The sequence below is a fragment of the Pseudorasbora parva genome, chromosome 16, assembly GCF_024679245.1.
Source record: "Pseudorasbora parva isolate DD20220531a chromosome 16, ASM2467924v1, whole genome shotgun sequence".
In the NCBI taxonomy this organism is placed as follows: Eukaryota; Metazoa; Chordata; class Actinopteri; order Cypriniformes; family Gobionidae; genus Pseudorasbora; species Pseudorasbora parva.
This window is the reverse complement of record NC_090187.1, coordinates 11,457,101-11,470,313: the sequence shown is the minus strand read 5'-3', so window position 1 is coordinate 11,470,313 and position 13,213 is coordinate 11,457,101. Positions and strand designations below refer to the sequence as shown.

The 13,213-nt window shown below is 39.8% G+C and overlaps 1 protein-coding gene across 1 annotated transcript; it reads right to left on the bottom strand.

Annotated features, from left to right (window-relative positions):
* Nucleotides 1-1,891: 1,891 nt before the first annotated feature.
* Nucleotides 1,892-2,635, bottom strand: LOC137043782 (uncharacterized). The gene has a single exon (XM_067420200.1). It carries the CDS (start codon nucleotides 2,633-2,635, stop codon nucleotides 1,892-1,894), a length of 744 nt encoding a protein of 247 aa, XP_067276301.1.
* Between the last annotated feature and the right edge of the window lie 10,578 nt (nucleotides 2,636-13,213).

Sequence of the window (13,213 nt, the reverse complement as noted above, 5' to 3'; positions counted from 1 at the left end):
CGACGATAGCCAACAGCACAGACATTTGAAGAATTTTTACTCACCGGCTGCTTCCAAAGCAGGACCGAACCTTTATTGCTGAGACCGCTCTGTCAAAAACACACTTCTTTGGTATGATTTGGTGAAGTCCTGTGACAGCAGTGACCGTGAAGCTCCACTTTGAGACGCGACTGAAGCGATGTTGTGAAGTTGTGCTTCGAAGTTGCTTGATGTCACTCAGGAATAAAGTGGAGCGCGGCGCGGACTATAACGACATAAGTGTTCACGGACGAGTGGATCTGCAGCTGAGCTAGTGTTTATGGGCGTGCATTTCCTCTCTCGCTATAGTCAGGCACCCTACCGGGAGAAGAGCCCGTGCGGCCCATACAAGGACCTTCCGCTCTTTTTAACGTCAAGTCGAGCTATACTCAAAAAACCTCTCCGAAACGTGTGAGAAACTGGAAGGAGTATTTTTGACACAGAAATACTGTATCAAACGTCCAACATTAGTTTTTGAAACTTTGTCTATGTTTAGGATGGGAATCCAAGTCTTTAACAGTGTAAAAAGCTCAGTATGCATGAAACAGCATTTCACCCCCCCTTTAAAACTTACATATTGTGCCTTTAAAGGGGGTCATATAATGCCATTTTTGTATAAGTTAATATGATTCTTTAGAGTCTAAATAAAACGTTTGTAATATATTTAAAAATTATCCTATAAAAACAGGTCTGTTTTCAGCAAGCCATTTCACAGCATGTGCCTTTAATGCTAATCAGCTTTGCTCACCCCACCCCTCTACTCTGTGGGGCATTTGTGGAGATTTGCCTTGAAAACACTTGCGGAATATTTTGGAGAAAGAATAGGAACGGGAGTCTCTGAGGACACATAGTATCAATTTGAACCCGAAACAAGATGACGGCCTGGCGATGTAGGCAGGGTAACGTTAGTGTAGTGAGATAGGAATGCTATATGTTTACTGATTTATAAGTTAGTTCATTGACAGATTGATGTTACAGCTAATAGTCATGAAAAACATTTTTCTGTAAATGTAGGCTTGTCAGTGCTGCATAATGTTATCCATGCAGTGTTAGGTACAACTGTCAGGACTGCAGTACTGACATTAGGTCACCAGAGGAATGTTTCAACAAACACCGTTATAAACCATATACAAAAGTACGCTTACTGTAGTGTTACCAAGTTAACTTTATCAGCGTACACAGTTTGTAATAACCATAACTGTCACGGTAGGGAACACACAAAGGAAATGGTGTGAGGAGTCAAGTGCAGAAATTAATGAGTTATTTATAAAACAAAACATAAACACAAAACAAAACCCATGAGGGAAAAAAAAAACATAAACTAGAAAATACATAAACTGAAACTGAACACATACTACGTAGAAGTCACAGGGGAATGGGAGACGTAGACAGTACAAGGATACGACACAGACTGACAAACACAAGGAGCTTATAAAGGGAAGAAATTAAGAGGGAACATGTGGGATAAATCAAACACTAATCAGATAACAAGGGGGGGAGGGATCAGACAATTACATAAGCACATGCTCAGAATAACAAAACCCACATATGTACACAGGACAGGACAGGCATGTGACACTACCCCCTCCTTAAGGAGCGGCTACTAGACGTTCCACTAGGGACGGGAGGGACAGACAAGGGGGGGATGGGAGGGACAGAAAAGGGGGGGATGGGAGGGACAGACCAGGGCGGGACAAGGGAAACAGACAAGGAAGGAACAGACAAGGTGAGGGGTTAACAAGGGAAAAATAGGGAAAACAAAATTCAGGAGGCCATGGTGGCCCACAAAGTTCAAGTGGCCAGTGCTGCCGACTGCGTCCAGGCGGTGCAGGCAGAGCAGGGCGCCTCAGTGGCGCAGGCAGAGCAGGACGCCTCAGTGGCACAGGAAGAGTAGTGACGCAGGCAGAGCGGGGCGTCTCAGTGGCGCAGGCAGAGCGGGGCGCCTCAGTGGCGCAGGCAGAGCGGGACGCCTCAGTGGCGCAGGCAGAGCGGGGCGCCTCAGTGGCGCAGGCAGAGCTGGACGCCTCAGCGCCCCAGCAGTGTCCACCGGAACAAAGTTCACCGACACTGGGACCACTGGAATTCGGACCACCGGTGCAGGGACCACCGGCATCGGGATCACTCGAACACGATCCACCGGCACATAATCCACTGCCACTGGGACCACCAGAACACCATCCACCGGCACACGATCCACCGGCACGGGGACCATCGGCATCGGGAACACCGGAACACGACCCACCGGCACGGGGACCACCGGCAAACAATCCACCGGAACTGGGACCACTGGAACTGGCACGGAGGTAGTCTTCCTTCTCCACCTCTGTTTCAAGACCACCAGAACACGTACCAACGGAACACTGACCACTGGAACTGAGTCCACCGGAACATGATCCACCGGTACAGGGACCACCGGGTGGGTGGTGAATGTGGAGCCATTCTTCCTCCTCCTCTGTTTCTGGACCATCAAACTCTGGACCCCCGGAACAGGGATCACCGGAGTAGGGATCACTTGAACTGGGTCCACCGGAACTGGGACCGCCAAAACAGGAACCATTTCTCGGGGAGTTCTGCTGGCAGGCGATACCGAGTCCTCTCTCTGCTGAGTCCTCAACATGGTCGTATCCTTATGTCACGGTAGGGAACACACAAAGGAAATGGTGCGAGGACTCAAGTGCAGAAATCAATGATTCATTTATAAAACAAAACATTAACACAAAACAAAACAAAACCCACAAGGGGGAAAAACATAAGCTAGAAAATACATAAACTGAACCATACCACGTAGAAGTCACAGGGGAACGGGAGACGTAGACAGTATAAGGATACGACACAGACTGACAAACACAAGGAGCTTATAAAGGGAGGGAAGAAATCCATAGGGAACAGGTGGGAGAAATCAAACACTAATCAGATAACAAGGGGGGAGGGATCAAGGCAAGGCAAGGCAATTTTATTAGTTTAGCACATTTCATACCCAATGGCAATTCAAAGTGCTTTACATAGAAATTAATTAAAATAGTGGTAACATATGCATGAGAAAAAAGAATACCATGTGGACGAATAGAAAATTAAAAACAAGCATAGTTAAAACAGTTGTAAAAAGTTGTAAAAAATGGTCAGATCCACAATAGTGGTCTGATATAAAAAAAATTAAACATTCTTCAGTTTACACTACAGCCTACATACATGTACCATCTTTATTAGAACACCTATCCTTCATTTCTTTCTCAAACACGTTCATAACATCAATTTTAATCACTATTCCCTGATTTTTACTCAGGAACCTTCTTGTTAAACCCATTTTCACTCATCATACCCTCCACAGATTTACACATACTCAAACCTTATTGTCAAACTTACTATTTCCATCAAACCCAGTTTTCACTCATCATATTTAACTCAAATGAACATAAAATAACAATAACCAAAGATAAGAACAAAGGTAAACTATAACAATTATAAAAAGAATAAAGAGATAAGATCAGTCGGACATAGAGTGGCACAGTGCTCATTCAGTAAATGCACAGCTAAACAGATGTGTTTTAAGTCTGGATTTGAATGTAGCTACTGTTGGAGCACATTTGATCTGTTCAGGAAGCTGGTTCCAACTGCGGTTGGCATAAGAGCTAACATCAGGCAATTACATGAGCACATGCTCAGAATAAAAAAAAAACCCACATGTGCACACAAGACAGGACAGTCATGTGATAATAAGGTGTTGCTCATTATACATGTCGGATTATGAATTATATTAAGAACGTCATACTAAAGCCCCATTCGTACAGGACTAGAATTATCTGGGGACCTCTGGTGATTTGTAATAATTGCAGAGAATGTCTGTGATCTTAATCCCGTGCGAATCGGCCATGTCTGTAATTTGTATAGTAAAAATTCCCCCGCAAATTACCTGCCATATTTCGCCAAACACCGAGGTCCTGGGATAATAGTTGTCCTATGCGAATCGACATCTCTGTGATTTGGCCAGGATTAGGCGGATCGTATATAATTTTTGCACGTTTTTGTTTTCTTCCTGTGAGCATTTCTATCTTTATCTTTCACAAAGAATAAAGTCTGCATTTATAATGCGCACCGTTATGAATTCCCATGCAGCCGCACGGATTATACTTTCACTTTAGAATGAGTATAAATTTGGGAGTAAACTGATTGAATGATGTGTTCAATATTAACATCAATACTATTCTTAATAAAAAACATAACAGAACAGTACAATGACAAGCTCATTTAAATAGGCGCTTTTACATTTAGCATTGAAAATGAATCTTCCGCCGTAGGCTATGTCAGCTTCTCACTCGTGATAAATGAAATCTGACTCCTGCCGCCGGTCTGTGCTCAGTTCATGCCGTCTGTTCGCTAACTGAACAAAATTAAGTTTATTTATTACTATAAAATAATCAAAACGATATCAATGGCTGTTTATGATTTCATACAGCTATATCTATAATGAAGTCTTGACATCATATCCCGGAGAAGTCAGTAAATTTAAATAAAATCAGAGGCTTTTCTTATCCCGTGTGAATGCGCCACGCAAAACTCAGATGTGGGGGAGTAATTTCTAAATCACCGAGGTCACTAGGTAATACTAATCCCGTGCAAATAGTGCTATAGAAAGCATGCCGTAATGTAACTTACCCTGTAAACTTTTGCCGCATTCATCGCGAAGCATGCAAGCGTTTCAAACATTGCATTCACTTCTTCTGGAGGTGCAGCAGGAACACGAATCGTTGGTACCGATCCTTTTTTCAGGAGCAGCTTCTCAGCAAAACCTGCTTTATACTGACCCTCGTTTACAAAGCAGTATGGTAAGAAATGATTTGCGCAAATATAAAAGCATTGACGTTGATGGGGAGAATATTCCCTTTGGAAAAAAAAAAAAACCTCAGCCACTGTGTCTTCAGCAGTTTGGATTTAGGAACATCAAAATGACTGCTGTGTTCATTATTACACCCAAGAACAAAACACCACAATCGCTGAGACATCATTCTGCTCCAGCTTATCAACAATGGCGGACTATGATGAGCTCGCTCAGTGCGGGTCTGAGTTGAAACACTGCTGTCAATCAGTCATGGGAGGGGTGTCCGATCGTGTGACGTCACATGGTCAGACGGCTTGATTTGAGACAGGGAAAACATATAAGGAGATTACAAAAAAAACACTGGATGGATTTTTATCATTATAGGACGGTTGTGTACAGGCACTGCTAACACACATTTCCATACAATCAACTTGTAAAAGTGCATGTACCATTATATGACCCTTTAACTAGTGTCGTAAAACATCATGCAAATTAAATTGGAAAAACATTAATAATAATAATAATAATAATAATAATAATAATAATAATAATAATATCTACGTATGATAATTTACAACCTATATAGATAATGGTGATTAGCCAATCAGATCTCAACATGTCTGCCCACAAGATCGCACAAGATCGTTTTCTTTATTTTCGCGCTCTTCAAAAAAAAATTACCAATGTTTGCAAGGGCATCTTTTGACAAAGAGAAGAGAAGGTAAACTCCCCTGACAGTCCCACTTTATATTGGGTATTATAACTACTATGTACTAGCATTTAAATTAATTATGATTAATGATTAATTATAATACATTTGATTATGAATTATAAATTAATCATTATTGATTCATGTTTTTACATTATATATAAAGCTACACTGTGTAACTTTTTTAGTTCATTCTTAACTAAATCCTAAAAACACTTAGTTCATAAAAAATATATGTGCTCATTAATACTTCTTTCAAGTAATAAAGTATTCTCGTAAGTGTATAATACGCCATTGAAAATACATACGGGTGAGCAGTTTGAATGCCAGTCGCCATGTTGCCCCTCCATCTTGAAAGTACAGTAGCCAAAGAGGGACATACCCGTAAATTTAAGCTTCGCCTTTCGCATTTTAACACTCGATGGGCGTGTGGAATGTGGAGAGGGGGGTTGCCATGTTAATCTTGGACTAAATCGGCCACCGTAGGAGTAAAAACGAAATCAGAATTGAGAGGAACAGAAACTAATATTCGCTGATTGGTCATATACCTTTTCAGATTGGAGGAAATATCACACAGTGTAGCTTTAACAAATACCTGGTAACACTTTATTTTGATGGTCCCTTAGAAACATTCTGTTGACTATAAGTAACTACATCTCAACTTACCCTCATTCGAGAATTAGTAGACTGTCTGCTTAACTCTTATTGTGATGGTCCTCCAATAGACATTCTACTGACTATAAGTAACGTTGTAAATATGTTAACTTATTCTAACCCTAACTCTAAGACCTAATTAGCACTGTAATTGGTGATTGTCAAATTATATAAAAGGTACATAACAGATATTAGCATTTAAATAAGTTGGTTATTTAATATTATTTCAGTTCAATAAATATTTTTGTTACCGTTATTGTTTTATAGTGCAAATTACCACATTATAAACCTTTAAATTATATGCTGTCCTGTAAAATCTTTTATGGTAAACAACAGCTGCCGTTTTTTTACCGTACATTTTACGGGGATTTTTACAGTGAGTCTACTAATACTCTATTAATAATACTCTAATGAGAGTTAGTACACATGTAGGTGCAACGTTACTTATAGTCAAAGAATGTGTTAAAGGACCATGAAAATAAAGTGAAATCAAATACATGCATATAATAATAAGTATTTTTTTTTATTATTATTAAATCTAATTAAACTGCTGAGCCTTACTTTACATCTTAACCTACCCTTAAAACATACCACCAAACCTGTCCCTACCTAACCCGTGTCAACTACCTAATAGTAGCAAAAGACTGTTGCAGTACAAGATGAACACACTAAGTACATTGTACTTATTTTTTACTTATGTAAGTACCTAGTATTCAAGGACACCTAATATAAAGTGTGACTGAAATAATAAAGGACATAAAATACACTGATTCAAGGATTCACTGAATAAAAAGGATCATTGTCAAGGTTGTATTGAATTATTGAAAATGTATGAATTCACGAGGTGGCAATGCACATATTTTTTTTTTTTTGCAATTATGTCAGTGTCCAGCACTTTGGCTAACCTCGGTTATTTTAAATGTGCTTAACAAATAAAATTGTATTGTATTGTATAGTATATCCAGTTTTAGTGCCTAGTGATGAGCCATTTCTTTTTGCCACCGTTTATGCAATCTGTAACCACCCAAGCCTAAATTAATAGTTCTGCACTCAATTGTTTTTACTTATTAAAAAGGTTAGTGACATTGTTCTTTGTCAATATTAATGTAGGCCTAGGTACTATACAGTTTACGGTTAGGGTTTGGTTCAGGGTTATTTTCTTGTAATTATGCATAATTGAATAACTATGCCACCTTAAAATAATGTGTTACCATTAAAAAATATGTTTAATGACTGTAGAGCGCTTAGACAATATCTTTGACAAACCCTTGAACGAGCCCTCCGAAGACAATGTTCAGGTTCTTTGGTACTCAGGGAGTGTCTGAGAGACAGCAAGTATGTGCTCAGTCATACAAGACTATAGTCATATACATTATTTTATGAATAACAGGTAAATGGCTATCAACCACAGTATGAATGCATTATAATCCCATAGAGGAGTCACCAAAACTGATGTCTGGAGGGGACTGGTTTGAGGATTTGCTTTTAATGACCCTATAAGATTGACTAAACCATCAAAATATGAGAAAAAAATGAGGGAAGAAAAAAAAAACGCTAAACTTGGTTAAGGTATTTATCTGACTAAACTATTTGGCAAAAAAGGGGTAAACTACAGTTACATGTTTTATTTTACTATGCAAATTGCATAGAAAAAATAAAAAGCATTCATTGACTACAACATAATTAGTTATTAACATTCTGTAGTTTCTCTCTTGTTTTTGCATGTCTTCACAATTTCTTTATAAGACCAAAAAATGCCTGGCCAAGGCATTGTGCGTTTTCACAAATAAAACAATTTAATCTAAGCACAAATACAGAATATTCTTGCCAAATCTTTAACAATTTAAGCTTTTAAAAATAATAATTTGTTACATTTATATAGCTTTTCTGGGTCCTCAAAGTGCTTTACATATAGAAGGGGGAAATCTCAACCACCACCAATGTGCAGCATCCACCTGGATGGCCATATTGCACCAGAACGCTCACCACACACCAGCTGATTGGAGAGGAGACAGAATGATAAAGCCAATCAGTATTTAGGGGTGATTAGGAGGCCATGATGGACAGAGGCCAATGGGCAAATTTGGCCAGGGTTACACCCCTACTCTTTCATCCCATCATCATCCCATCCAAAGGACTGAATAAAGGGTGAATATGTAAATTTCCCTAGATCAGACATAGATTCCTAGATCCAAACATAGGGGAGATATATTTGTCAAGTTCTAGACAATCGCATAAATTAATGTGTAGGTCCCGTACTTGCGACCAGCTAAAAGCAGATAAGCTTCCCAAATCTATGCTGTAGGCTAAAAAAACTTTGGTGGGACCAAGAAGAATCACCTCAGTTCTACATTTAAAGGCTTTTCTAGCCAAGTTTTGACCTCGTACAAGCACACTAATATAGATTTTATTACCAAAGGATCATTTCTGAATCTAGGTATAATGAGTGTAAAAATGGAAAGATGTTTCATGCCTTATAGGTATACAGAACATACAGAAGCTTGTACAAGGAATAGAGAGTTGGCGCCAGAATCGAGACCTGAGGGGCAGATATTGACTTGGGACTATATTATGGGGAAGCACAGGCAAAGCACTGCTACTTGGGCGCAGAGATATCACACAACACATTGTGATCGCTCAACAGCCGAATGACGTGAGGATAATAGCTGTGATATCTCTGCGCCCAAGTCTTCTTCCCAATAATATAGTCCCAAGTCAATATCTGCATAGGAAATCGCCTAGTCTTAATCTGCAACGCTATTTGTATTCGTTGTGAATATGCAGGCCACAAGAAGTAATCAGGTGGGTGTTTTTTTTAATTATCACTTTTACTCTTGATATGCTAGCTGGCAACATAGGATTCCATTCATTAAGCTAAGCTAGCGGCAACCCTGCCAAACTAAAACCATGCATGCACTGAGACAAATGCATTTGCCCACATATCTAAATGTAGGAAAGAAGTTGAATAAGCCCTATTTCTAAAACCAGTAGAGTGTTCCTTTAAAGCATGATAAAAGATTTTCAAAACTAGAATGTTTTAAAATGTACTTCAAAGTAAAACTTTTACTTTGACATTACAAAAGGTCATGAAAGCATACTCTCTTTTATTTAATTTATACTGTATTACCTGCAAGAACACAAGTGCAGGCAATGCGATTAAGCACACTTCTTTTTATGACCAATGACAAATTGCTAGTGATGTTCCTCTATATGTCACATTGGATAAAATGTGTCTGTCAAGTGAATACTTGTTCGTGTTTTTTTTTTTCTTTTTTTTCTTTCTTTTTTTTTCACTCTGGTCCAGATAATGCACCATTCTGAGAAGACATTTGTCTCTTTCTGTAAGACCAGGCTTCAACCTTTATATTGAGTTTTACAATTTTTCCCAGTAATAAATCTACAAGTGGACCATCTCTCCCTTCTTATTCTCTGATATAACAGAAAATAAATGAATTCAAATAAACCTCTGAATGTCTTTTGTAATTTTGAAGTTTACGTGTAGTAAGTTACGTTTCGTCCACAGTAAAACGTCATGGTCCAAAATCCTGTTCCACATTAGTGTACATTAAAGTCAAATGTGTTCTGATTGCTGTAAAACCTACAGAATTGGGTTTTCTTCATTCTCTCTCTCTCTCTCTCTCTCTCTCTCTCTCTCTCTCTCTCTCTCTCTCTCTCTCTCTCTCTCTCTCTCTCTCTCTCTCTCTCTCTCTCTCTCTGTCTGTCTGTCTGTCTGTCTGTCTGTCTGTGCAGATGTCGTTGTGTCTGTCTCGTGATCTGTTTGTCCTTCATGAGTGTCTGATTGCTCGTGGCACTCAGCAGGGTCAGTGTGGTGGCAGATGGTGTAGAGGTGCCTCAGGCTAAGGGTGTGTGTGGTCAGCTGTCACATCTTAATAGACAGATGGTCATGAACTTTCTCTCTTTGAGTCAAATTTATATCTCAGCTCAGTCCAGTGAAGCAGTCAATCGTCTCGAACCACTCATGCTAAAGTTCAGTATAAGATTGATAATAAAAACACTCAAAAGTGAAGATGATGCTGTAGTTTTTGTCCAATCAAGGTTGACACATTTGATGGAATATGTTTTATTCACTGTTGGGTTTTCAAAGCTACATATGTGTTGGTACTCAATGACAGTGATTGAAATGTGCCCTTTTGTATTCACCTCTTGGAGATTTTCTAGTTTCTTCAAATAGGTTAATACATTTATTGCCACGTAACCTCCATATATAATATTTTTGTTTTGTTTTTTTTGCAGTTAAAACACTCAGAACTATGGAAGCTGGTTTCCGCCACTGAATAAAACCTTTTAAAACATAATTGCGACTTTTTATCTACCAATTGTGAGTTTACATCTCACAATTCTGACTTTTCTCAGCAATTGCGAGTTATAAAGTCAGAATTGCAAGTAATAAAGTTAAAATTGTGACTTATAATGTCAGAATTGCCTGTTAGAAAGTCATATTTGCAAGTTATAAAGTCGGAATTGTGTGGTATAAAGTCAGAAATGTGAGATATAAACCGCTTAATATGACACAATTCTAAGAAAAAAAATCTAACTGTCTGCGCAGGTTGCACATGCGCATTTAAATGTTTGCTTTATTGACATGGGTTGTAACTCATAGCGAGCTATGCGTCAAACACCTGTGTACGCATAAAAGTTAAAAGAATTATGCTTTGTAAGGTGGTGCGTTCGTGAGCGTATGCCTAAAAAAACTAAGTATACTTTGGGATTTAGAAATCCACTTGTCTTTTTTAACAATAATTATAACAATCATGTCTGTGTGGTTTTTTTTTTGTATCGATCTTCTACTCATCACACGCCATCATGTCATGCGAATCCGCAGGTCACAGTTCACCCTTGTGTTTGTGGTCTTCTGAAAAGGACTGACATTCATGGCCATAGCTAAGGGCCATAGCTAAGACCATGCACTTTTGGGAACCCCAGAGATTGGTTTTATTAGTAGTAACAGTTCTAGTAATGAAATAAAAATTGTAAATGTATAATCTACCAGAGTAACAAATAAAAAAAAAATTATGTCTTATTTCTGGCAAAAAATATCTCCCTCCATTTACTGCATGGTTCCGTCCTGTTTTGCATAGCCTACAATCACTGAGTGAGATCAGATGGTAAACTGTCAAATTAGAGATGTCTTCACATTCAACAACGAACTGTAAGTCTGGTCATCAAATCCGAGGCTACAGCGATAGTCTATTCAATAGGTTACGTTTTTTAAAACAGCACTAGTTAACTTTTCAACCTTCATAATATATTTTCAAGACTCTTGTGACTTACAATAGGTTGAGTGACACGTCTGCCTTAGCTTGATGGGGTCTGTATCGCTTTTAATCGTACTTTTAAACTTCGGGTTTCGGGTAGTAACCCGAGAAAAAAAAGAACTACAAAATTCGACTGCTTTACGGCATATAGGTCACTTCCACCAACACCCACACTTCCTTAAATTCGGACGTGCGAGCCCAACTTTGTTCGTCGGATAATATAGTCATGTCCGAAGCAGCACAGACAAATAAGAAAGAAAAGGTTTTGTTGGAGGAAAGCAATAAGAGGAAACGAAAAAGTGATCGGATTAAAGGCAGGACGAGGATCAACATTGGACCAGCGTTTGCTCGTTGACGTGAGCTGAGGGAGGCGTGCCCGACCGATGCTGTCATGCTTGTTATGGTGATTACCTACCACTCAAACATTGAATTGAGAAGAACAGCTGCATGTGAACTCCTCCTGCAGTGTTCAACTGTTAGAGCTGCACCAACCCGCGGGGACGCTTTTTTGAAGTTATTTGGCCCGCGCCGCACCACTGTATATATTTTTACAACCCGCCCGCACTCGCGACCACTAAATAGAAATACGGGGTACGCGGGTTATGAGACGACCCGCGCATTACTAGTTCAGGGCTATCAGGGTTGTCATGTCAACAAATGCACGCGCGATGGCATCCCCTGTTGTAGGATGACAGAGCTTACGACAGTAGTTGAGGACATTATTTTTCCCAACTGTAGGGGGACCCCGAGAGCAAAAGTTGCCAAGTGCTGATTTAACCACTGAAAATAAAAAGAATGTAATTTTGGCTTTTGCAAATGCGACTCATATAATGCATTTAACATAAAATAATCTAAAAATAAAAACACACAACGCTCTGCGGGCTTTATGTTCACAGCTGCTAACCGCGAAATCCAGCGCAACGCTTCAGTTAAAGGGTTAGTTCACCCAAAAAGCAAAATAATCTGCCAGTGGGGTGTCACAGATCTGACTCGCTCACCTCCTGCACACAGTGATCACAGTCACCAGAGTACTAATCACCCACACCTGCATCTCATCACCACTCCCCATATAGTCTCAGCACTCACACTCAGTCAGCGTCTCACTTCGAACTAGGAAAGACCCACTTACCTGTTCTCCAGCGATTACCAGTCTCCAGTGTATCCTGCATTTTCAGAGTCTCTCCCCATCATCTGAGTGCCTTCCCTGTTGTCTTCGTGCATCCTGCCATTCTCTCCATGCATCCTGTAAGACTGTTCCGCATTCATCATTCCATTCATGCTCCATTCACTGCCCTGTGGTTCAATAAACCTACCTGTGTGTTTACCGTAACCTTGTCCAGTGTGTGTATCCTGAAGGTGAGATCAAGACCGGAGATGGATCCGGATATCCGCGATTATGAGCGATTATACCATCTACGTCAAGGCACGTCTTCAATTGCTGAATATGCCCTCACTTTCAGAACACTGGCTGCTGCGAGCAGATGGAATGAGAGAGCACAGATTACCACATATCGTCAAGGCCTCAACCCCGCACTTCGTCTACAGCTTGCTATTTGCGATGATTCCCTGGGTCTAGAGAAATTCATTCAGGTATCCATTTGAGTGGATCGTCGCGCTCAAGGTTTTTATTCTGAGATATCCCCGTTGCAGTCTACTCACCATCCCCTCCAGCCAGAGAGAGATCACCGCCGCCAGCACCAGAGAATATGCAAGTAGATCACATAGACCGTAAAAAAATAT